The sequence below is a fragment of the Mustelus asterias genome, chromosome 13 (genome assembly GCF_964213995.1).
Source record: "Mustelus asterias chromosome 13, sMusAst1.hap1.1, whole genome shotgun sequence".
Classification (NCBI taxonomy): domain Eukaryota; kingdom Metazoa; phylum Chordata; class Chondrichthyes; order Carcharhiniformes; family Triakidae; genus Mustelus; species Mustelus asterias.
The window spans coordinates 3,829,285-3,855,559 of NC_135813.1; the positions used below are offsets into that span (position 1 = coordinate 3,829,285).

General features: G+C 42.0%; 2 protein-coding genes across 15 annotated transcripts in view; one reads left to right on the top strand and one right to left on the bottom strand.

Annotated features, from left to right (window-relative positions):
* Window positions 1–26,275, top strand: part of dync2i2 (dynein 2 intermediate chain 2) — a 62,826-nt gene that overhangs the window by 17,089 nt on the left and 19,462 nt on the right. The window contains exons 4-8 of one of the 2 annotated variants that reach the window (XR_013499324.1): window positions 6,362–6,471; window positions 9,862–10,029; window positions 14,329–14,555; window positions 15,508–15,665; window positions 16,330–16,584. Coding sequence is in view for 1 of the 2 variants with exons in the window: in XM_078226222.1 (XP_078082348.1) it covers window positions 6,362–6,471; window positions 9,862–10,029; window positions 14,329–14,555; window positions 15,508–15,665; window positions 16,330–16,568 (902 nt within the window). In the remaining variant the exon portion in view is untranslated. Of the gene's footprint in view, window positions 1–6,361; window positions 6,472–9,861; window positions 10,030–14,328; window positions 14,556–15,507; window positions 15,666–16,329; window positions 16,708–26,275 lie in introns of those variants that run through there. The other variant, XM_078226222.1, reaches the window with a different exon arrangement.
* sptan1 (spectrin alpha, non-erythrocytic 1) overlaps window positions 20,129–26,275 on the bottom strand; it is a 99,686-nt gene continuing 93,539 nt past the window's right edge. For all 13 annotated transcript variants that reach the window (XM_078226211.1, XM_078226212.1, XM_078226216.1 and 10 more), the window contains 6 exons: window positions 24,583–24,637; window positions 23,320–23,516; window positions 21,593–21,646; window positions 21,359–21,505; window positions 20,716–20,863; window positions 20,129–20,439 (listed from right to left, as the gene is read on the bottom strand). In XM_078226211.1, the coding sequence (XP_078082337.1) occupies window positions 20,314–20,439; window positions 20,716–20,863; window positions 21,359–21,505; window positions 21,593–21,646; window positions 23,320–23,516; window positions 24,583–24,637 (727 nt within the window). In that variant the 3' untranslated portion in view covers window positions 20,129–20,313. The remainder of the gene's footprint in view (window positions 20,440–20,715; window positions 20,864–21,358; window positions 21,506–21,592; window positions 21,647–23,319; window positions 23,517–24,582; window positions 24,638–26,275) is intronic.

Sequence of the window (26,275 nt, forward strand, 5' to 3'; positions counted from 1 at the left end):
AATCTTTATCTCCAAGGGCAGATAGGGTCTCTGTTTAAAGGTTCATACGGAAGAAGGAAGAGTTGCAATGCAATATACATTGCCAGCAGGATTCAGTAAAGCAGAAAAATGACCATCAGTGATTAGGTAGGATTGTTAATGTTGAGGGAACAAAAACAGAAAATGCTGGAAAATCTCAGCAAGTCTGACAGCATCTGTGGAGAGAGAATAGAGCCAACGTCTCGAATCTGGATGACCCTTCGTCAGAGCTGAGAGAATGTTTAAATGAGCTTTTATACTGAGTTAAGGAGAATTCTCCTATTTTAGATTTGGCCAATAAAACTTCAGCATCCTGCCACAATAAACAACCTGAGCTCTACTGCAGCAGCCATACATGCTGTACCAAAACTTATCAGTCAATCATCCCTCTAGTTTATCTGGAGTACATGGTCCCTTTGACTTTTTTTATGCATGGTAGTCACGTTTAAAGCAGTGGATACCTTTACTTCAATTTGAGTCAGGATAATAAATTAATGAAAAGTAAAGTGAGTAGCTCCTTGCTAAATGAAAGAAAGAACTTGCAAATCTGTACTGTCTTTCATGAACTCAGCCAATTACGTACCTTTTGACGTGTCACTGTTGTAATCTTGGGATTAAATCAATTAAAATCATTAAAGCCTCCGTCTATTTTAAACATTAGCGAAGTGAGGGAACGATATCAAATAAGATGTGTGCATAATATATATTTTGATTTGGGGGGGTTAAAGATCCAATCGGAAGTTTTCTCTACTGTTCACAGTTGGGTGATTTGAGTTAAAGTCCTTGCAGTACATCATTACTACCACTGGAGGATACTAGTGGTAGATAATCCTTGTTGCATGAGATAAAAGTCCATAGAGTTTTGTTTAACCGATCTATACATTTGGAATTCCCAAATAAAAATGCTGCATTTTTAAAATATTGTGAGACCATTGCCAGTCGCTTAACAAGATTCGGAAAAAAAGATAAATCAAGCTAGTAATTTTAAAAAAAAATATGTGGAAGGCAAGAAGCTTTTTCCCAGGGTGGAAGAGTCAATTATTAGGGGGCATAGCTTTAAGGTGCAAGGGGCAAGGTTTAAAGGAGATGTATGAGGCAGGTTTTTTTACACAGAGGGTGGTGGGTGCCTGGAACTCGCTGTCGGGGGATGTAGTGGAAGCAGATACGATAGTGAGTTTTAAGGGGCGTCTGGACAAACACATGAATAGGATGGGAATAGAGGGATATGGTCCCAGGAAGAGTAGGGGGTTTTAGTTCAGTCGGGCAGCATGGTCGGTGCAGGCTTGGAGGGCCGAAGGGTCTGTTCCTGTGCTGTAATTTTCTTTGTTCTTTGTTGAGGTTCTGGGGGAAGTGAGGAGATCCAATGTTTTTTGTCATGAGAATAAATTTAAAAATCGGAGTCGATGCATTCTTGCTTTCAATATGTTAAGGATGAGAGAGGTGCAAAGAGCAAATTGGTTGATATCAATGCATCAAGTTGGATGAAGTATTGGAGTTTAGGAGGAAAGATCAGATATGAAATTACCATAGTTATAATGATAAAGAGAGAAAATGTGAATGGTAGAGGTAGGAGTAGGCCATTCAGCCCCTTGAGTCTGTACATTTCCAGTATTTTTCCATTTATTTACAGATTTGCAACATTCACAGCATTCACTTTGTCTCTATACATAGTCTTTGCTTCCAGTCTGTAATCTTCAGTTCTGTGGTGGTAATGAAGAAGGTTTTATCCAGTTAGCTTAGCTGTTTGCTACTTTTAAGGGATGAAGGCCCATGGAAGAGGGAGGCAGTTCCAAACGTGCATCAATAATGATATTTCATCACGCATTATTGAAAAAATGTAACCCTGCAGTGTGAATGCAGTCTGCAAGAATGGGACAAATACAGAGGTATTTGCCCCATTCTTTCAAATGCATTCACAGTACAGGTTACTTTCTTATGTACCTGAAAGGCTGGCGATTATTGCATTATTTCTGGGTAAAACACTGCTTAAAAGAGAAAGACTTGCATTTATTTAGTGTTTAGGCGAAAAAGTGACAATGCACTTTGGGAGGGCAGACAAAGCAATGGAATACACAAAAATGGGAGGATATTGGGAGGAGCGAGCAAGTGAGAGGCTTTGCAGAACATGTCCATAGGTCCCCTGAATGTGACAGGAAAGCTAGATAAGATGGTAAAGAAAGCAAATAGAAAGCTTCCTTTCATTGGACGAAGTATAGAATACAAAATCAGGGATGTAATGCTGGAACTTTATAAAATGCCTAGTTGGGCCACAGCTGGAATTTTGTGTCCAGTTCTTTTTCCTTAGAACAGAGAAGGCTAAGGGGTGACCTAAGTAAGTGAAGTGTAGAAAATTATGAGAAGTCTAGGTTGAGTAGGCAGGTAAGACTTGTTTCCCCTAGTGGAGAAGTCAATTATCAGCAGGCACAGATTTAAGGTAATTTGTGGAAGGATTAGGGGGGATATTAGGAAAATTAAGGCTACAAGATGAACGCAGGTAAAATCGCTGGCAGCAATGCAATCCTCCTTGATGAGCTCAACGCATTCTATACCCGTTTTGAGCAAGAGGTCAGCGAGAGCACGCCTTCCACCCCAGAAGCCTCGGGTGAACCTGGATCCGAGGTTACCATCACAAACGTCAGGGCAGCCTTCACGAAAGTCAACCCACAGAAAGCAACTGGCTTGGATGGGGTACTTGGATGAGAACTCCGATCCCGCGCAGGTCAGCTGGCGGGGGTATTCGCAGACATCTTTAACCTCTCTTTACACCAATCTGAGGCCCCAATCTGCTTCAAGAAGATGACCGTTATCCCGGTACCAAAGAAAAGCCAGGTAGCGTGCCTTAATGATTATTGTCCGGTGGCTCCGATATCCATCATTATGACGTGCTTAGTCATGGCACAAATCAATTCCAGCCTCCCAGATTGGATTCTCTACAATTTGCCTACCACCGCAAGAGGTCCACAGCAGATGCCATCTCCCTGGGCCTACACTCAACTCTGGAACACCTAGACAACAAAGATACCTATATCAGACTCCTATTTATTGACTACAGCTCAGCCTTCAACACCATTATTCCTACAAAACCCATCTCCAAACTCCATGGCTTGGGGCTTGCCTCCTCCCTCTACGACTGGATCCTAGTCTTCCTAACCCACAGACCGCAATCAGTAAGAATAGGCAACAACACCTCCTCCAAGATCATCGTCAACACCTTTGCGCCACAAGACTGTGATCTCAGCCTCTTACTATACTCCTTATGCACCTATGACTGTGTGGCCAAATTCCCCTCCAACTCAATTTTCAAGTTTGCTGATGATACCACCGTAGTGGATCAGATCTCAAACAATGTTGAGACGGAGTACAGGATAGCGATAGAGAATCTGATGAACTGATGTGACGACAATCTCTTCCACCTTCTTCCGTCGGGAAAAAGATACAAAAGTCTAAGGATACGTATCAACCGACTCAAGAGCAGCTTCTTCCCTGCTGCCATCAGACTTTTGAATGGACCTACCTCGTATTAAGTTGATCTTTCTCTACACCTTAGCTATGACTGTAACACATTCTGCATTCTTTCCTTTCCTTCTCTATGTACGGTATGCTTTGTGTAGCGCGCAAGAAACAATACTTTTCACTGTAAGCTAATACATGTGCCAATAATAAATCAAATCAAATCAAAAAACTTTCTCAACCAGAAGGTGGTAGGTGTCTGGAATTCGTTGCCTAGATTGGTGGTTGAAGCAGAAATCCTCAACTCACTTAAAGGGTACCCTAAATCCGCACCTGAAGTTCTACGGACCAGTTGCTGGAAGGTGGAATTATATTGGGTGACTAGTTTTTGCAGTCAGTGCAGACATGATGGGCTGAATGACCCCTTTCTGTGCAGTAACCTTTCTCGGGTTTTTCACTGCCTCAAGTACTCACAGAAATGTAGTCATTAATGTAGAAAATGTGACAGCCATTTTGTGTGACTAGTTGGCCTAACATCTGTATTTGAGAAATTATCATAGCCTATACTTAAGGATAAAGTAACTAAGCACCTTAAAAATTTGCAGCTAATCAGAGCGGGCAGGCATAGATTTACGAAGGGTTGGTTACGTCTGATGAAGCTGTTTGAATTTTTTGAGGAGTTGTAGTGGGGAGGGGGATGTCTACAGAGGTTATTTCTATGAACCTCTGGAAGACATTTGATGATGTCCCTCATAAAGAGATTTTTAACTAAAGTTGAAACTTGTGGAATTGAAGGCAGGTTATTGGCCTGTTTAGGAAATGGACTGAGCAGCAAGATACAGACTAGATACTCTAATTGGCAGGATGCAAATAGTGGCGTCCTTCAAGGATTTGTGTTGGGAACTCAATATTCACTATTTATTAAATGATGGGATAGAAAGTTTGCCAATCACACAGGGATAGGCAGCATTGCAAAGCAGTCAAGATATAAAAATATACAGAGAAATATTAATACGAACATACCAGTTTGGAGTAGGTTAGCAATGGGCCATTCGGCCCCTCGAGTCTGCTTCACCATTCAATAAGATCACGGCTGATCTGTTTGTGTTTCAAATTCCACATTTCCACATAAATAGTGAATATTGAGTTCCCACCCCAGATAACCTTTGATTTACTTGCCTAACAAGAATCTATGTACCACCTCCTCAAAAATATTCAATGACTCCACCTCCACCACCACCTGAGCCAGAGAGTTCCAAAATCGAATAACCCTCTGAGAGAAAAGAATTCTCCTCATTTCTGTCCTAAAAGCGTGACCCCTATTTTAAAAATGTAAATTTTCTGATTTGTCCTGTTTCCCATTGTGCGCTCTTTGCTGAGCGAACAGACTAATCTGTAAAATAGATGTTTGCTGTGAGTCCTTATCTAAGTCCTCCTCTGCCTCCAACTTGCTGGTGACAGTAGTATGGGTGGACATTTTGCAACTCCTTAGTAAATCAGGATTACATAGGAGCAGGAGTAGATCATACGTCTATACGGAGCCACTCAACATGATCATGGCTGATCTTGAGTTTCAGCACCACTTTTTTGTCTATTCCCCCTCAGAGACCATATATCTGCCTATGCCAGCCTTAAATATAGTCAAGATTGGTGCAGCTAAACCCCCTTTGGGTCGAGAATTCCAAAAATTCACAACCCTTTGAGTGAAGTAATTTCTCCTGGTCTCAGCCCTAAATGATCGTCCCATTATCCTGAGACTGTTTCCCATATATTCTAGATTCTATAAAGTTTGAACTTGTCAGTGTTGATGTACAGAAATACAATACAAAGTTAGCCCGCAGGTACAGCACGACCAGCATTTAGGAAGGCCAATGGCATGCTGGCCTTTATTCCAAGGGGATTGGAGAATCGGAATAAGAAGTCTTACTAACAACTATACAGGGCTTTAGTGAGACAATACTTGGGAGTACTATGTGCAGTTTTGGTCTCCATATTTAAGGAAGGATACAACTGAATTGGAAACACCTCTCTGTGTCTAACCTGTCAAGAATGAGATCACCTCTCATTCTTCTAAACTCCAGAGAATGTAGGCCCAATTTACTAAGTCTCTCACCCCAGGTACAAATCTAGTGAATTGTTGCTGTATTGCCTCCAATTCGGTTGTATCCTTCCTTAAATATGGAGACCAAAACTGCACGTAGTACTCCAGGTATTGTCTCACTAAAGCCCTGTACAGTTCTTAGTAAGAGTTCTTTATTCTTTGCTCCCTGTCTTTAACCATCTATCCATGCTAGTATATTACCCCCCCACTCCATGAGCTCTTGTCTATTTTAACCTTTGGCTTTGACAACATATCGAATGTCTTTTGAAAATACAAGTGTGAGATAATCTACTGGTTCCCTTTATCTACCCTACTAGTTACATCCTCATAAAACACAATTTCCCTTTTGAAAAACCACACTGACTTTGATTGATCATGCTATGATTTTCCAAGTGCATTGTTAAGACTTCCTTAATAATGGATTCCAACACTTTCCCAATAATTGATATCAGGCTAACTGGTCTATAGTTACCTGTTTTCTCTCTCCCTTCTTTCTTAAAAAGCGATGTTACATTTGCTGCTCTTTATAGTCTGCTGGGATCATTCAATAATAAAGGGAATTTTGGAAAATCATAACTGAAGCATCCCACTATCTCTGTATTTATCTCTTTAGAGGCCTGGGATGTAGGCCATCAAGTCCTGGGGATTTGTCAGACTACAGACCCTTAAGTTTCTCCATACTTTTTTCTCTATTGATATTAATTTCCTCGCTCACTTTTATTTATGAATAAACTCTGTGTGAAAAGTATAAAAAATTGCTTTCTACCTCAGTGAATGTGCTGTCCTCTATAGGTGGTCTTTACAATGGAGAAGTTTTAGTGTGGAACAGCAGTAAAAACGATGACCCTTTAATTGCTAGATCGGGAATGTCCGAGGATACCCACCGTGAGCCTGTTTATCAGGTAAAAAAGTTTAAAGTTTATTTATTAGTGTCACAAGTAGCCCTACATTAACACTGCAATGAAGTTACTGTGAAAATCCCCTAGCGGCCACACTCCGGCGCCAGTTCAGGTACACTGGGGGAGAATTTAGCATGGCCAATGCACCTAACCAGCCCGTCTTTCAGACTGTGGGAGGAAACCGGAGCACCCAGAAGAAACCCCCACAGACACGAGGAGAACGTGCAGACTACGCACAGACAGTGACACCAGGAACCAAACCAGGACCCATGGTGCTGTGAGGCAGCAGCGCTAAGCACTGTGCCACCGTGCCACCCAAAGGTCTTAGCTTGGATTATTCAAATCCTTTTGTCCTTGCCTTGTTAACATCTTTTTTGCCTTGTGGATTCTGCAGGGAGATTGACACTGATGCAAGTTCTGTGTATCTCACATTCCTGTACCTCCTCCACCCGTCAGTCTCCATTTACAATATCATCACTGTATGGCTATTGGAAGGCTATTTTGAAGGGACTCTATGTTGTACTGTAATTCATTTCCGGTACATAGAACCAGGAGGGGTCCAGTCAACTGCTCGAGCCTCTCCTCAACATCAACATGTAATGACTGTGAACAGGGGGAAAATCTGGCAAGTTTCCGGCAGTGTAACAATGACTGGTTGAAATTTTGGTCTAGTTTACTTCCATTCGTAACTATGCAATGAGGAAAAGCCCAACCTGTGCACACTCCTCCGACAACTAAATCAAAATGAAGGCACCTTTGTTTTTATTTTTTAGAATAACTCAGACTGGCCAATGGCAAACTGAACAGATGCTAACCCCAGATAAAGCCTAACTGAGACAGAGATCTTGTTGGAGAGTAGATGGAGTTAAGATGGAAGATTAGTCATGATCTAACTAGGTGGCAGAAGGCTTACCAGGCTGAATGACCTCTTGTTCTTATCGCCCTACTTATCTTAGAATCTGATAACATTTTGATCAGTCACTGAATGACTGTAAGAGTCAAATGGGATTTTGAGATTTAAAAAAAAAACTTGTTTTGTGAAATGCCTTCTGCAATTCTTTACCGCCGCCAGTGTCCTATCTGGTATTTGAGAGTTGTATTGAGGGTGCTGCAGTCTCTCCAGGCTTTCTTGAACACAGTGGCTGGGGATTTCTCCTTTCATTTTGTTCCCTGCCTTACAATTCCATAGCTTGTCATTTTAATTCTCCACCTCCATTCTCACACTAGACGTTTTTTGTCTTCGATCTCCTTTACTGTTTTAATGAAGGTCAGTGGAAGTTAGAGGAACTGTATCTCCCCTTTTGAGTAGGTACTTTATAGTCTTCCAAAATCAATACTGAGTTCAACAATTTCAGATCATAACTTCTGTTTTGGATGGCAGCTGCTAGCAATGATTCTGCTTTTGTCATTTTTTGGCTCCTCTAGACCCATCTTTTCTTTCTCTGTCTGATTATTGCTCCTTTTCGCCTTGCAAAATCATTCATTTTAACATTTGATCTCTCAGACCTTCTTCCCTTTGCTCTTTCCTTCCTTCCTCCCTCCGTTTCTCTATTTGCTTGAAGTCTCTTGCATGTTTTAACTGCTCCCAGATACGTTGACAGGTCATTGGCTTGAAACGTTAACTCTGCTCCCCACCCACAGATACTGCCTGGCCTGTTGAGTGTTTTCCAGAATTTTGTTTTTTTTAAAGATTTTCCATATCTGGGTATTTTATGCTTTTGCACAGTTCTGTCTTCATTCATTTTAATGTGAGGCAACTTGGGCTGGAATTCTCAGCCCATGGCCCAAGCCAGAGTGTGGTTTCGTCTGCAGATCTTTGCCACATCACCCAAATGGTGATCCTGGGATTGGGCCATTATTCAATCACTATTATCTAGTCAGACGTTGTGGGCACACCTCTTGCCTTATTATTCTTTTCCCAAACCGATCATTCCACTCCCATAATCTTAAAAACAGTATCATTGTGAGATATTGCGATAACTTTGGTCTCTAAAACTTCCCACAAGGCAGGGAGAGGTTAAGAGCGGGCATTGCATTAGACAGCTAAAGGCATGGCTGCCAGTGGTTGAACTAAAGGATGGGGGAGGCACAAGAATCCAGAATCGAAGAAACGGCAGGGACCTGGGAGGGTTGTGGGTCTGCAGAAGGTTATGGACAAAGGGAGGGGCACGGCCATGGGGAGATCTGAAAGCAAGGTGAGAATTTTAAAATCAAGGCTTTGTCCAATCATGATCCTGTGCAGGTCAGTGAGATTAGGGCTGAACAGAACTTGGGATGAGTTTGGAGATAAGCAGTGGATTGCATGTTCACGTATATAGAGGGTGCAACATGCAGGGATGCATTGGAATAGCCTGAGCCTGGAGGTGCCAGAGAGGCACGGAGAGTTTCAGCAGCAGATGGGCTGAGGCAGAGTGGAGACCAGTGATCATTTTTAACAGAAAAGTAAAATACTGTGGATGCTGGAATCCTGAAATAAAACCAAAAGGCATTTCTCTCAGGACGTTAGGCAACATCTGTGGAGTGAGAAAGAGTTGACATTTCAGGTTTGTGACCTTGTGATTTCCTTTATATTCCCCACCGCTCGCCAGCAACATAATCCGGTTCATACCCATCTGATTTTAATACATTTAAATATTATTAAGGGGTCTCCTCCTCCCTCATTAAATATTCATACCTCATTTACGTGGCTTCACATCAGTGCCAGGGGTGGGCCCTAGTGGGAGCCCCATTGGTGGGGGGGGGGGAGGGGGGCTTCATGTAGGTGTGGTGGTGGGAGAGAGCAGTTGGTTAGTGAGGGATTGAAGTGTCGGTGATGATTGTGTGCACGCGTGTGTTGGGGGGGGTCAGGGGGAGGTTATTTTTATTTATGATTGGGGAACCCTTTAAAGATTGCACCCTAAACTCTGTAGAGCCTCTTGCTGGCTCTAAGCATCCCGCCCCACTAGAGTGACGCTCACTCCTTTTTTTTTTCTTTAAAGTGGCTCAAAATCTGGAGAGAAGATTGGTCTGTGCAACTGCAGAGTTACACCCCAGTTTTCTGACTAAACCTGACACTTTGACAAATTCTGGTAAGATCACCCCCTCTTTTTCCAGTATTTCCAGCATTTTCTGTTCTTATAATTTTTAACACGTTGATTAACCCCCCCTTGACGCAGCAAATCCAATAAGTCTAATGCAGCAGCTTCTTCCTTTCCATCCTCCCCACCACTTCCACACTGTCTACATTTCTCACCGTGGGAGACCCTGCCAGCCTTCACTGTCTCAACCAGAGAACAATCAGCAGCAGGGCATATTGTGAACTTCGGTAGAAGGAAGGAAGGGACAAGTTGGACATTTTCTTTGCTTTCTTGAAATATTTGAGTTTTAAAACAAAACTCTTTTTTTTCAAATCAGGTGCAGTGGATCCCGAGTTTAAGCCGCAGTAACCGAATTCATGTTCTGAGTGCAAGCACTGATGGGAAGATTCTGATATGGCAGATGGATGGAAGAGGGCAGCTGGTTCTGCAGGATGGCTTCACCCTGATTGTACAGCAGATGCCGCGCAACATCAAACTCCACAAGGTGAATAGTCTCTGGAACAGGAGTGGGCTTGTCTATGGGAGGTTCAGACTCTAGTTAAAAGTATCCTATTGATGTTAATGAGATGTCTGAACTCCACAGTTACATAGAAGCTTGAACTTTAGAATATTTAAAGCGCCTTGTCTCAACGTCAGCTTGCATTTAATAAGGCTATAGGCTCTTGCGCCATCATAATGGAGGATGTCTGTTGTATAACTGATGAGAGTTAAGACTGCAGCAGCTGGTAGGTGTTAGTGGTTGCATGTCTAAGATTTGGCATATGTTGGCACCGTGGTTAGCACTGCTGCCACACAGTGCCAGGGACCCGGGTTCAATTCCCGGCTGGGTCACTGTCTGTGTGGAGTTTGCACATTCTCCCTGTTTCTGCATGAGTTTCGTCTGGGTGCTCTGGTTTCCTCCTACAATCCAAAGATGTGCGGGTTAGGTGCATTGGCCATACTAAATTCTCCCTCAGTGTACCTGAACAGGCGCCGAAGTGTGGCGACTAGGGAATTTTCACAGTAACTTCATTACAGTTCCTGTACAGTACAGGCGCCTGTTCAGGTATGCTGAGGGAGAATTTAGTATGGCCAATCCACCTAACCTGCACTTCTTTGGAGTGTGGGAGGAAACCAGAGCACCCGGAGGAAACCCACGCAGACATGGGGAAAACATGCAAACTCCACACAAATAGTAACCCAAGGCTGGAATTGAACCCGGGTCCCTGGCGCTGTGAGGCAGCATTGTCGCCCCATGTTGACCATTTTCTTGGATGAAGGCAAACATAGGCAACGAAATTCATCAGCCCATCTAATGTTCCAATAGCCTTCAGTCAACTGAGGTCAAGAGTATTTGAGGACCAGGATTTCACAAATCTGAGACTTGGTCATGGTTTGCTGGTCAATAATGACCTTCTATATACTTTGGAGACTTGGACAATTTGCGACAGGCACCTCAAAACTACAGTTATACCACCTGCTGTGCCTTATCATGATCCTCTAAATCTGGGCACAGGACGGGTGGTCCAACAGCAATGGTTCTCCCAAGCCAATGTGCCTTAACATCTAGGTAGTAACCAGCTTTGTCGGACGGGACAAGTCAAGACTGCTGTAGTCAGACCTTGGTCGCAGTAGGAAATTCTCAGGAGGACAACAGAAATACTTTAGGGATGTCCTCAAAGCGCCCCTGAAGAGGTCAAACATTGCTGCTGACTCATGGGAGTCCCTGGTCTGTGACTGATCAAAATGGAGGTTAATTGGGGAAGGTGCTGAACACATTGAGATACTTTGTCGGGAACATGCAGAGGTGAAGTCAAGGCATCAGAGAGAGTACAAACCTCTACATTTCATTTGCCCAATCCTTCAAGCACCAAGTGCCCTGCATATGACAAAGTCTGCAGATTGTGGATTGGATTTATAAAGGAGATAATGGCCTAGTGGTATTATCGCTAGATTATTAATCCAGATACTCAGCTAATGGAATTTGAATTCAAGAAAAACTTCCGGGAATTAAGAATCTACTGATGACCATGAAATCATTGTCAATTGTCGGAAAAACCCATCTAGTTGACTAATGTCCTTTAGGGAAGGAAATCTGCCATCCTTACCCGGTCTGGCCTACATCTGATGCCAGAGCCACAGCAATGTGGTTGACTCTCAACTGCCCTCAGGCAACTGGGAATGGGTAATAAATGCTGGCCAGCCAGCAACGCCCATGTCCCAGGAATGAATAAAAAAAATTATCAGTCATCTCAGAACCCATCAAACTGGATGGAAGTGAATCATCCTCAATCCCAAAGCACTGCCTATGGAATGGTGCTAACAAAACAAAACAAAATACTGCAGGTGCTGGAAATCTAAAGAACACAAAATACAAGAAGCACTCAGCAGGTTTGGCAGCATTTGTGAAGAGAGAAATGGAGTTAATGTTTCAGGTTGATGATTTTTCATCAGAACTTAGAGATTTAACAGGTCTTTGAGCATGTAGAGACCTGAGGTGGGTGAAAGAACAAAGGGATGATCTGTAGTTCACAGATTCTGTAATTGGTAAGTGGAATGTCTCTCATATCTGATAAATAACTACCTTTAGTAGATTTATCTATAGCTTGCTTGGCGACTGTTCGGCGAGGCAATGGGCTTTTTGTATACAAGCATCTGACTATTCATCATATTGTCCATCTAGATGGTAGTGCTCGTGGGTTTGGAAGGTGCTGTCTAAGGAAGCTTGGTGAGTAGATGGTAGCCATGATGTGGCGATGCCGGCATTGGACTGGGGTAAACACAATAAGAAGTCTCTCAACGCCAGGTTAAAGTCCAACAGGTTTATTTGATAGCACAAGCCACTAGCTTTCGGAGCGCTTCCCCTTCATCAGGTGAGTGACTGACTCACCTGATGAAGGGGCAGCACTCCGAAAGCTAGTGGCTTGTGCTACCAAATAAACCTGTTGGACTTTAACCTGGTGTTGTGAGACTTCTTACTGAGTAGATGGTAGACATGGCTGCCATTGGTGTAATTGGTGGAGGAAGTGAATGTTTGTGGAAGGGGTGCCAATCAAGCAGGCAGCTTTGTCTTGGATGGTGTTGAGCTTCTTGAGTGTTATTCAAGTTGCACTCATCCAGGCAAGGGAGAGTATTCCATCACACTCCTGACTTGTGCCTAATAGATGGTAGATAGGCTTTGGGGAGTCAGGAGGATTCCTAGCCTCTGACCTGATCTTGTGGCCGCAGTGTTTGTATGGCTAGTCCAGTTGAGTTTCTCATCGATAGTAACTCCCTAGGGTTTGTAGGGATTGAGTGATAATGCCATTGATTGTCAAGGGCTGATGGTTAGATTCTCTCATTGGAGATGGTGATTGACTGCACTTGTATGGCGCGAATATTACTTTACTGATCAAGAGGAGATTGATGGGACAGTAATTGCCTGGGTTGAACTTGCCCTGTGCTTTGTGTACTGACATACCTGGGTTATTCTCCACATTGCTGGGTAGATGCCAGTATTGTAGCTGTGCTGGATCAACTTGGTTAGGGCTAATATCCTAGTTCTTCACTATTGTCCTTTTTGCAGAAGGAAATCTTCCATCCTTCCCTGGTCTGGCTTACATGTAATGGGATTGAATCTTCACTGCCCTATGAAATAGCCTAGCAAATTATTCAGTTCAAAGGTGGTTGGGAATGGGCAACAGATGCTGGCTTTGCCAGCAACACCCACATCCCATGAAAGGATAAAGATTATTTAATCACTTAGATAATGGGCTAGCCACCTACCCAGATTCGCTGATGTGGTTTCCTCCCACAATCCAAAGATGTGCGGGTTAGGTTAATTGGCCATGCTAAATTGCCCATTAGTGTCCCGGGATGCATAGTTTAGAGGGATTAGTGGGTAATATATGTAGGGATGTGGGGATAGGGTCTGGGTGCAGTTGTGGTCGGTGCAGACTCGATGGGCCGAATGGCCTCTTTCTGCACTGTAGGGTTACTTCCTATGAAAAGGTAGACTGCATTGTAAGCAATGTAAATGGAAGCGTAAAATGAGTGACAAAACTGTGGCAGAAGAGTTTTAATGTAATCAAATGTGAGGCTATCCACCCTAGATCTGAGAAGGATAGAATATATTTTCTAAATGGTGAAAGGCTAGAAACAGTAGTGCAAAGAGATAAAAAACAGAAAGTGCTGGAAAAACTCAGCAGGTCTGGCAGCACCTGTGGAGAGAGAAACAGAGTTAATCAGAACTGTTGTACACCTGGAGTGAGCAGTTAATGGAAGGATATATAGGTCTTGCTGGGAGTGCAGCATTGATTAGCCAGATTGATGCCTGGATACCCCAGGTTAAATTACAAGAGATTGCACAAATTAGGGTTGTGTTCCTGAGATTTAGAAGGCTGGCGGGTGATTTGATCAAAGTTTTCAAGATTAGGAGAACAGATAGAATATCTTCTTCCAGTGATTGGAGAGTCTGGGATTAGGCGGCATTATTTAAAAAGAACCAAGTCTTTCAGCAGTGAAGGGTGTTAAAAGAACTTTTTTGTTGCAAACAGCAATTGATGCTAGATATATTATTGTTAAACTTGAGATAGATAGATTTTTGTTCGCCAATAGGATTAAGAGCTATCAGGAAAAGATGGGTATAAGGAGTTAAGTTGCAGATTAATTCTGATCTCATCGAATGGTGGGGGAGCAGACTTGAGATACTTAAATACCCCTCTTAGTTCGCATGTTCCTACATCTTGTATAAGATGGACCCTGTTAGTTACACATGATATCCTTTTCTGTTCCATCCTTTTTATGCATCTTAAATCATCCACAGGCTCGTGAGGACACTTTGTTTGGTGTGACCTCTCTCTCTTTCTCTCATCTGGATAAGACTGTGTTTATTGCTGGTGTGGAAGGTGGTTATGTGTTGAAGTGTTCAACAGAAGTTCTGGCACATGCAACACCAAGCTCTGGCTCTGTTCCATTGAAGGCTCCGGCTCAGTTCACCTTCTCTCCACATCGTGGTCCTGTTCATGCTGTTGATTGCTCGCCATTCCACAGGTCAGTACACAAAGCGACACAGGAAAAGAGCTGGGGTGGGCTTCTGTTTGGGGGGAGGAAATAGGAAGCTCCCCCTTAGGTGATCAAAACTAGTCCAGGAAATCACGGTGACCTTCTTTACCGTACCTATCTTTTTGAAATGATCTCTCTGCCAGCCAGAAACAGAAGGGGCTTGCAGCTTGTGTGGCTTTTGCTACCAAATAAACCTGTTGGACTTTAACCTGGTGTTGTTAAACTTCTTACAGCCAGAAACAGACCCAGTTCTCCTTTGAAGGAATTCAACAAAACAGCATCCACCATCTCAGTAGCAGCCAAAGATCAACTCTTCCTTGGGATGGCAGAATGAGGGAACCACCTCATCACATCTGGCTTTACATAACTCATGTGACCTTTTGTTCTCCCTAAACTATTCAGACAGAAGTGTACTTTTGTTTTTGTAAATTCACTGCCCAGAGGACATTCTTTGCAGAAATTAGGATGAGTGAACTCCAGTGCAGTGCTGAAGAAGTGCTGTTCTAATTGTGCTGTCTTTTGTCCCTCTTGGATAGATGTAAAAGCAACACTATCTGATCAGCCAAGATCAAGATGAATGGCGGAGCAGGCTTGAAGGGCCGAATGGCCTACTTCTGCTTCTAGTTTCTATTTTGAAAAGGAGCTGGGGAGTTCTTCCTGGTGTTGTGGGCCTGTGTTTATCCCTCAACTAACGTTGCAAACAGATTTCCCAGTCATTATCCCATTGTTGTTTGTGGGATCTTGCTGTGTACAAATTGACTTCCTATATTAATTAATGACTGCACTTCCAAAATACTTCATTGGCTGTAAAGAACTCTGGGGCATTTTAGTTGTGAAAGACATGACAAAAATACAAATCTTTTATAAACTGGGCCAATCTGCAAAGCTATGAACAAGTATGTGTATTGTCCACTGAGTGAATTGTCAATTGTTCACACAGGAACCTCTTCCTAACTGCTGGCACCGATGGGCATGTCCACCTTTATTCCATGTTGCAGGCTGAGCCAGTTCTTTCTCTTCAGTTATCTCAAAGTTATCTCTTCAGTGTTCGCTGGTCTTCTGTCCGACCTCTAGTTTTTGCTGCTGCTACAGGAGAAGGTAAGATGTATTACTGGATCAAACTTGGAGGTGCTGGGTTTGGACTCAGTGGGTGAATTTCAGGGCAGAGAGCTCCAGATTTAGAGCTTCCAGGTGTGTAACATCTGGATTAATCCCACTACCACACGATGGACTGGTGCTATGTAAGTGCATGTCTTTCTTTCGCACCAAGTCCCGTTTACCCTTTTGCCCTGTGCTCGCTGATATTAGCTCCTGATCTGGCAATGTCTCTAATGTTCGCCACTCTGTCGTTGACACCTGTGTCTACCTTCAGCTGCCTTAACACTCAATTCTGGAATTCCAGCCTAAACCTCCCCACCTTGGAGACACTTATTAAAATCTAACTTGCGCACCAGGCTTTCTATCCCCTGTCCTTGTGGCCTGGTATCAAATTATGTTTGATGACAGACCTGTGGGACTATGCAATATGAATGTAGACTGTGCTTATAATCAGATTAATATATTCCCATAAACCTGTTAAATCTGGGCTAACATCAGTAGCAATTTACATTCTATCTTGGTTTTTGAAATATTAAAATAATTAGGGATGAAACTTTTGTATTTGAAATTTCTTATACCTGAAATGGTTAATGGAATTTATTAATTTGTGTGGAGGGATTTTTACTGTTGAAGATTGAAATGAACTTTCCTTTTATTTCTATAGGAACCGTGTTGATTTTTGACCTTGGGCAGAGCTCTCTTTATCCGGCAGTTTCCATTGAGCAGAATATAGAAAAGAAACCAGTTTACTGTCTGGCATTTAACCCCAAGCAACCCGAGCTTCTTGCAGCTGGTAATGCAGAAGGAAGTGTGAAAGTCTGGCAGCTGAGTGCTGAACTGACAAAGCAAGGACCAAGAGAAGTGACTGTCCTTGAGCAGCTTGCTAATGAAGTTGCAGATTGACCAAAGACTGAGAGAGGTTGGCTGGTGAATTTTTGAAGTGTGGCTGGAGGATTTTACTTACCTTCAGTGTTGTACAGTATAGGTTGATTTAATGTACATAAAAACATGTTAATATTTCAATTAAGTCTGTTGAAAGTTTAATACTTGCATTTGTAAACATTTTTATTTGCATATTTAAATATTACTCAAAGAGCCGTACAGTGCAGAAAAGGCCTTTCGGCCCATTGAGTCTGCACTGACAATAATGACCACTAAAGCCACACTAATCCCATTTCCCTCACGTCACATAATCGTGAATGTTACGATATTTCAAGTGCTCATCCAAATACTTTTTAAATGTTCATAGAATCCTACAGTGCAGAAAGAGGCCATTCGGCCCATCAAGTCTGCACCAACCACAATCCCACCCAGGCCCTATCCCCATATCCCTACATATTTATCCGCTAATTCTTCTGACCTATACATCCTGGGACACTAAGGGGCAATTTAGAATGGTCAATCAACCTAGCCCGCACATCTTTGGACTGTGGGAGGAAACCGGAACACCCGGAGGAAACCCACGCAGACACAGGGAGAATGTGCAAACTGCACAGACAGTGACCCGAGCTGGGAATCGAACCCAGGTCCCTGGAGCTGTGAAGCAGCACTGCTAACCACTGTGCTACCGTGCCGCCCCTGTTGTATTGTTTCTGGCCTCCACTCCCTTCCCAGGCAGTGCATTCCAGATTCTCACTATGGTATGATTTTTTTAACTCTCAGAACCTCCAGCCCCTTACCCTAAAACTATCCCTTTCTTGGTTGACCCTTCAACCAAGGGGAACAGCTGCTTCCTATTCACCCTGTCCATATCCCTCATCTAACACCTCAATCATATCCCCTCACAGCATTCTCTGCTCCAAAGAAAACAATCCAGTTTCTCCCTGTAGCTCAAAGGCTTCATCCCAGGCAACAGGGTGGTGAATCTCCTCTGCACCCTCTCCAGTGCTATCACATCCTTCCTATAGTGAGGTGATCAGGACTGCACACAGTCTCCAGCTGTGGCCTAACCAATGGTCTGCTTAGCTCCAATATTACCTCCTTGCTCATGTATTCTATGCAACAACTGATGAAAGCAAGTGTTCCATATGCCACCCTAAACTACAGTGTGCGGAGAATGTGGCAGTTGCTACACAAGGAGTAGCTGAGGCAAATAATAAAGATACATTAAGGCAACCTAAATAAGCATATGAGGGAGAAGGGAATAGAAAGTTATACTGATACATTGATGGGAGATGTGCTCTACTCAAGCAAAGTTCAGGCATGGACTTGGTGAACTTATTCTTCAATGCTGTATATTCTACATAAAGATTAAGGGGCTAAAATTCATTTGACATACCTCTGCATCAAATTCAGGAGCACAAGCTGTGATCCAGCAGAAACTGCATCAAGCAACTTTTAAATTGGACTTCCCAATTGGCCTTGTAAAGCTGCAGAGGCCCATAATCAGGCCAGTAATATAGGTGGAAACCCATGACCATATAATCCTGAGCCACCAGGAGACTATATCTTTGCAGCTATGTCCAATAAGAGAGATGTAGGCACTTTGTAGGTGAATTTGCAAACCAGCATCAGTCTTCAAATGAGGGGTGCGGTCTGGACCCCTGACAATGTAGAGTTGTGAAGGGCATCCTCCTAAAAGTGTTGAATAGTAATCCCCGCCCAAAAGCTTTTGCAACACAAGTCACTTTTCTGCTCTTTGAGCAGATTTGCCCGCAGGCATCTTCATCAGCACAGTCAAGGGCAGAAGTCACAATCCTAACATTCAACCATATAACCGTACTGGTGAGGCTGCAGCTAGAGTATTGTGTGTAGTTCTGATCACCATATTACAGGAAGGGCAGAGGAGGTTAACAATGTTGCCAGGGATAGAAAAGTAGCTATGAGGAGAGATTGGACAGGTTGGAGTTACTTTCCTTGTGACAAGGAAGGCTGAGGGGTACAAAATTGAGGGGGATAGAGTGGACAGGATAAAATTATTTCCCTTGGTGGAGAATTCTAAAACCAGGGGACAGAGGTTCAAGTGGCAGTAGGTGTAGAGGGGACATGAAGATTTTTTTTTAGACACAGAGGGTGGTGGGTGTCTGGAATTGGCTGCTCGAGTTGGTGGTGGAGGCAGAGTTCCTAAACTCTTAAAGTACCTGGATCAGCACCCAAGTGCCAAAAGTTACAGGGCTATGGAAGGTGGGATTAGAAAGGCATCAGGGGTCCTCAGGTTGGCATGGACAAGATGGGCCAAATGGCCTCCTTCTGTGTTGTAACTTTTCTATGGTTCTAACTTGTTCTGCTGGAAATGTAGGTGTGTGTTCTTTTAGGGTTACAAAATTTAATCAACACTTGGGTCATACAACTATTCTTAGCTCAAAAAATGTTTTTAACTTAAATAAATACAAGTTAAAATATTTGGACAAGTAAGTCATCTCTCAACACCAGGTTAAAGTCCAACAGGTTTATTTGGTAGTATGAGCTCTCGGAGCGCTGCTCCTTCATCAGGTGAGTGACCTGATGAAGGAGCAGCGCTCTGAAAGCTCGTGCTACCGAATAAACCTGTTGGACTTTAACCTGGTGTTGAGAGACTTCTTACTGTGTTTACCCCAGTCCAATGCAGCAACTCCACATCCTATTAGGATAAGTAATTGTGGAAATTAGGATTTGTCAGTTTTTTTACTGCAATACACAGTACGAGTGTGATCTATATTCTGGGGATGAAATAAACATTAGAATTTGCAGGTTGCAATGTGTTGGGACACTGTTAGTAGAAGGCAAGAGAAATGTAGGCGATCTGAGAAATAAAAGTTATTTGCCCAGTAACTTCACAAACCTTTCTTTTGGGTAGGAGATATTTGGCAACATTAATTTTGTCAAATGCCCAATTTATTTTCAGTTGTGGCAAAAGTATAATAGATCAAGATATTCAAGTTAACTTTAGATGATCCATACCAGTTGCTAATGAGGGAAGCTCATGTTGTTTGAACAATGCTCAGAGTTTCTGAATGTAACCACAATCAACAGCAGTCTCGGCTACTCTACAAATGCAAACATTATGATTGAAGGTACACTCTGCAGAGATCTCCCTACATAAGCTTGCAGTTGTTTGGACTGTAGTCAGTAGTTCATTTTTAGTCTGTTGGAGACCAACAGTGACTGGTGTGGCCGTAAGACCCTTGCAGCAGCCAGTCCTTGTGCCACACAGTCTAATAAATGCTGCTTTAGAGGAATCATAAACCATATTGTAGCTCTGGAATCAAAAAACTAGCAATTAGTTACAGCATCCCCTTCTGCTGCTTGTCTATAGTTCTCAAGACCTTCAAGTATTTATCCAAATTCCTTAAAGTTATAGAATTTACTTCCAGCATCCTTTTGGACAGTGGAAGGGCATTTTAGTGACAGCTTCAGTTTTGACAAAAGTTTCAACAGTGGAGGGGGGGGTGGGGAAGGTAGAAGGGTACAAAGCAGTTACTGGGGTCTTCCTAGAATGATATGGAAATCGCCCATCCTCAACAATACATCACAACACAGTCCTATTTGAATCAGTAGTGTTTATTGAGCACACTGCATTAACGATTATAGTAGTAAAAAAAAATTCCAAGCAAAGCACAAAAGCAAGCCAATTTACTTAAGTCTGACGGAACGATTTTTAGTTGCACAAAGATTAGACATAGACATGCAGAGCTAATGTTAGCAGATAATGCTTAGGTTTCAAGAGCTTCTAGTTCACAAACAGCGATCGTGTGAATTCCACGTAGTCGAAGGCTGAAGGAATCTCTCTGCCTTTGCCATCCGTGTATGGTTTCATGTGCGAGAGGCAGTAATCGGCCTGTTCCCTCGACAGGTTCTAGAAACAAGGCAGAAGAATTTCAACATATTAACTGAATCTTAAGTACATCAAATAGTTAGTTTGATTTTATTAACTATTCAATTATTATTAAACTATTGTCAACTCCTTGTGCACTCCATAGCTGGCTCCTGGACACCACAGTCAAATGTCAGCATTAGGAGTGGGACTAAAGTCATTGCATCGTACAGTTCATAGGACATGTTGGTGAAGTTTTACTCAGCAACCACTCTTTGAGGAAAGGGAAGCCCACGAGTGAAACAGTTGCTGCATTACCTGATAGAGTTCTTCACGTGTGACAAATGCTTTTCCTTCTGAGCTGAGGGCACGGAAAGCACTCTCAATCTCCTCACTAGACTTAACGTTCTCTGTTTCTCTGCTGATCATGAAGGCCATGTATTCCTGTAGTGATACATATCCATCTCTGCAATCCAAAAGCAGCAAACATGAACATGCAAGAAAAACAAAACACTACCTCAGTTACCGTTTTTAAATGGAAAAACATTTTTTGTAGCTTCTATGCGTTGAGTGAAAGTGAAGTTAGAAGAACTGTCACCATTTTTGGATAGCAAGGTGGCTAAATGTGTGTGAATGATGACATATGTGATTGATAATACCATAAGATAGAATAACTAAGTATTTTTGTTTTTTGAAAAACACACTGTTGTATATACAAGCTTATAAGAGCATAGTCATCTTTCTTGAACCTCAACTACAGTACTATTAATTACATGAGAGCCTGGACATCAAGTGGCGATTCTACTGTGGGATGCATCATCAGATCAGATGCAACTAATTTTCCCACCCAAACTGGAGCAGATCAAAGCTGGGACTGTCTTAATCTGCATGGCTCAGATGATCACAGGACAAACTCGTCAAGCCCAATCCCAGGATTTATTTTATGACAGATTGGTCTCACCGGTTGGGATCAACAGCATCCAGAATAGCTTCAAATTCAGGGTCTGGCTCTCCTTCCTCTACCATTGGCAAATCATAACCCAAGGAGCGCAAGCATGATTTGAATTCCTGGTGGTTCAGACGTCCTGATTTGTCTTTGTCAAAGTGCCTTGGGGAAAAGAATACAGTTAAATATTGTACTGTGGCAGCAGAGTGACAATGTACCACACAAATTACTTCAATTAAATTCACTTACTTGAACATCATGCTGAATTCTTTAAGGGCTTCCTCTGTTACACCAGTTGTATTCCTATAAAATTTAAGAAATTGATATTTTCATAAATGTTTAGACTTTATAAATTCCTGTTCCTCTCATGAGTGTGAATGGAAATTGATGCAATGTGCAAAATGTGAGCTTGGGGCAATTTCCAAATTTAAGAGAAATGGACCTTCATAGAACCATAGAAAATTACAGCTCAGAAACAGGCCTTTAGGTCCTTCTTGTCTGTGCCGAACCATTTTTTGCCTAGTCCCACTGACCTGCACTTGGACCATATCATGTACAGATTGCCAATAAATGCTCTGCTGTGTTAACATGAATATGTAAAATTAACCCTCCATTGTGCAGGTAGTACAAAAATAATAGGAATTAAGATAACATACCAATGAGAAGTTAGCATATTTCCCAGAATGACAGGTTATAAAACACTAGACTCACATTTGAGGCTGGAAGCTGAGGGCAATCCATCTCAGACATTTCCTCACCCAATGGATCTCCAACATGAGGAGCAACTCATTGCTTTTTATTGTAAAATGGAACAACTTAAAATGGGAATACTTGACTGGAATTGTTTTAACTAACTTGTACATGGACTTCCAAAGACATCTGATAAAGTGCCACATGACAGATGTGAGCAGTATGGACATGAAACTGAATGAGTGACAGGAAACAGGGTAGTGGTGACCTGTTGCTTTTTGGACTGGAGGAGGAGTTATAGTGGAGTTCTGCAGGGGTTGGTGTTTAGGACCCCTACTTTTCTTGTAATGAACTGCGCAATTTCAAAACTCGGAAATATTATGAACAGTGAGGAGGGCAGCCATTAACTTCAGGAGGACATAGGCTGGTGCAATGGATGGACAAGTGGCAAATTAAATTTAATGCAGAGATGTGTGAAATGATTAATTCTGACATGAGGAACAGGAAGCAGTAATATAAAACTAAGGCATACAGTTCTAAAGTGGGTGCAGGAGCAGAGGGACCTTGGTCAGTACAAATCATTGAAGGTGGTCTGTCAGTTTGAGAAATCAATTAATAAAACATGGGATTATGGGCTTTATAAATAAGGGCAGAGGTACAAAAGCAAGACAATTAAAATCTGCATAAAAAACAGTATTGGTGTCCAGTTCTGGAACTACAAGCTTAGGAAAACAAGGAGGCATCAGAGGGGATGCAGAAAAGATTCTTATGTGATAGATGGGATAAACTGGGGCTCGTCTCCTTAGAGAAGGTTAAGAGATTTGATAAGCGGTGTTCAAAATCCTGAGGGATCTGGAACAGATTAGATAGGGAGAAACTGTTCCTATTGGCAGAAAGAGAGAGAGCCAGGGGCAAGAAGCAATGATGTGATTATGCAGTGATAGATTTATATTTGAAATGCATGTCCATGAGTGTAGTGGAGGCAGATTCAATCATTGCTTTCAAAAAAGAGAAGAGAACTTGCAGGTCTAAGGGGGAATGGCCAGGAAGACTGGGTGAATTGCTCTTGCAGAGAGCCAACACGGGGGCTGAATGACTTGCTTCCATGCTGTAACCATTCTATGCCTATTCTATCGTAACAGCAACCCTAAATGAAAGCAGCGAGAGAGACCAGAGGATGTAGAACCTAGTGGATGAGGTACCTGCCAAGATACTTGGTTTTGTCACCCGAGCACTAAATGATTTAGGTTCAAATTGTGCACTGATGTCCAGCTATTAGTGATTACCTAGCCTGTATCTGTTGCTCCAGGTTATGCTGCATTCTCATTCCCAGTTGATCCAGCTGGTCCCATTGCTGTGCCAATCCCACAGTGCTGTGCTCTGTGTATTTGTTGTCCAAGATCAAGGCTTCCTCCATAGCCGCCCCCAGGTCCTCAATCTTTTTCAGCTGACTCCTCATTGCCCGAATCTCCTGGTGTTTTCTCTGTGAAAGAGCAGAAAATACAGTCAAAGACTGTGGGTACTTCCTCACAATCTAATATCTTAAGCTTGGTTTTCTCCATCACCCACTCTATTTCTCATCACTGGTTTCCTCTTCCAAGCAGCTAGGTGTGCAAGAATATAATGCATGGTGGACATTCCAAATGGAAAGGGTGAAAAGGTGTTCAAATTGTTAGAAAAGATAATTGTCATAGCAAATAATTTTCCAATTTCATTGCTGAATCAAATGATTGATACAGGAATCAAACAGCTCTGTTTAATTTTTTTCTAGAACTAATGTTTCAGCTACTTTATGTACAAGTGAATGAATCATCAACTTTTCTCCATGTTAGAATCAAACTTGATGGGTGGTCCGGTTTAAATTAAAACACTTTCTATAATCAAAGCTTGGCTGGTTTAAACAATTTTCAAAGATAAAACCCTGAAGATCCACTGAAATTATAGCACAGGATTTTCCCTGCTGAAATGGAATTTTCCTAATCCCATTTCCTTTTCCCTGTCCATGTATAATCATCGTTGTCAAAAATCCCTCTAATTCAAATATAATAACCCTCTGTGCTGAAAAATATAACTTTCCCTCTTCTTCTAGTGATAATCTGCAATTCATCAACCAACATTCCAGCATTGTGGAAGAGGCAGCACGATGACAGTGGTTAGCACTGCTGCCTCACGGTGCCAGGGACCCAGGTTCGATTCCTGGCTTGGGTCACTGTCTGTGTGGAGTTTGCACATTCTCCCTGTGTCTGTGTGAGTTTCCTCCCACAATCTGAAAGACATGTTGGTTAGGGTGCATTGACTTGAACAGGTGCCGGCCGGAGTGTGGCGACTAGGGGAATTTCACAGTAACTTCATTGCAGTGTTAATGTAAGCCTTACTTGTGACTAATAAATAAACTTTTACTTTAATCCATCATTTGTCCTCTCAAAATGTCATGAGAAAATTGAGAACTTCATTTTGGAAAGACTATGTTCCACCTGATAGAAGTTAAGTACCCCTGCACCAACATAGCGGAAGTTGAAATCTTTGTTCTAATAAGAATGATGAACTACCTTGGTTGCCTCAAGCTGTGATTCAAGTGTTCCCGACTCCTCCACCATGCAAGACCTGTAATCAGGTTGAATATAATTAGAAAATCAAATGGAACAATGCACACTGTTTAGGTGCATCTTTTTTAGGTGAGTTTTTTAAAAAAGAAAAATCCATGTGAAGATTCCATGCTCATCAAAAGAGTGAATTAAAATCAGAACCCAAGGGCAGATTACAGATTGGTTACCCAGTTAAAAATCAGAGATGCTTGCCAAAAAAAAGGATCATTAACAGAATTAAGCAAACTGTATTGACAGAATTAAGCAAACTGTAGGAACAGGTACAAGTTCCCTGCACCCTTGTGACTTAAAAGGATATTTAACATGCCTGTGATCTGTCCTGCATTTAAAAATAGATAAGGTTATCTCAAATAACCTTGGCTAAATCACCATCTTGTCATTGAAACAGCAAGTTCAAGATTCAGGACTGCAGTTTTCCCCAAAAACTGCTTGACCTGAAAACTCAGGTTTTGGAGGAAAACTGTAACCAACATCTATTAACATGTTATAGGACTGTTAAATTGTGTTAGGATCTTGGCTCTAGAGACAAGTAGAGGTGCCATGGAAGCCTCTATTCTGTGGGATGGGCAAAGCGATCACAAAGCAAAGCAATGTTTACTTCTGAGCTACTAAGATGCAAAACAAGGTGGCAGAAATGTTTAGAGTTAATCTCACATTTATTCAATAATCGGAGGTAGAATCAATAATCAGCTTATGCTACCAACTTCAGGAGGAATGATCCTCTAAACAATGCTAAACAGGCCAAATCCAGTTACATAGGATCCAACACAGTCAGGCACTTTCATTAGAAACACTACGATAGAGACAAAATCTCCATACCTCCTCCATTTTACCCACTTCCCAATCTCAGCCAGGCCTGAATAAATATAAGCAATAAAGGACAAGTATTTATTAGGACATTGTGTAGTCCCTAATAACTGGAGTTGTGTAATCCCTAATAACTGGAGCAATAGCAACTTATCTGGTCTCCAAAACATAGAAAATGCATGAATAATATGGGGAGAGAGAAAATAAGCTTGATTTCATCAATTTACAAATGTTTGTGAACACTTTATAGTGTCGGTCTACATGTGTGAAATCTGGAATTAATTCTGAAGTCTACAAACTGGTCTTTCTACAGCTGCAACTCAATCAGTTGTTACTTCATTAAATTTGAATCAGAGCTAAATGACGTGTTATATCCTGGCTACAAGGCTCACACAAATCAATTCAGAATCAACAGTTCAGCAAAAATAAATGCGGTGTTAAATTTTGTAAAACAGGAAACAGTACATTGAGAGATTAAATTTAAATTTTAATAGTGTACATCCCACTTTGCTGAATTTATACTATTAGTTAAACAAGAGAATCCCCATGCTAGGAGACTATCTCAGGTTTAAAAGATTGTGTGTTGGGACTTTAATTTATACTGGTGAAGTGCATTTTTTCGATTGTGCCCACAATAAGGTGGAGAGTATTCCCCTCTACACAATATTGTCGATAGTGCTTTTAGTCTGTGTTACGGTAAATGTCTTAAAACGTGGAATGCTGTTGTTGCATTATCCTTTCAGCTATAAACTGGAAGTTTGAACTTCTTTGCATTTATTGGTTTCGACAGAGACTAACAGTTCAGAAGATTTAAATACAGTATTAAAAT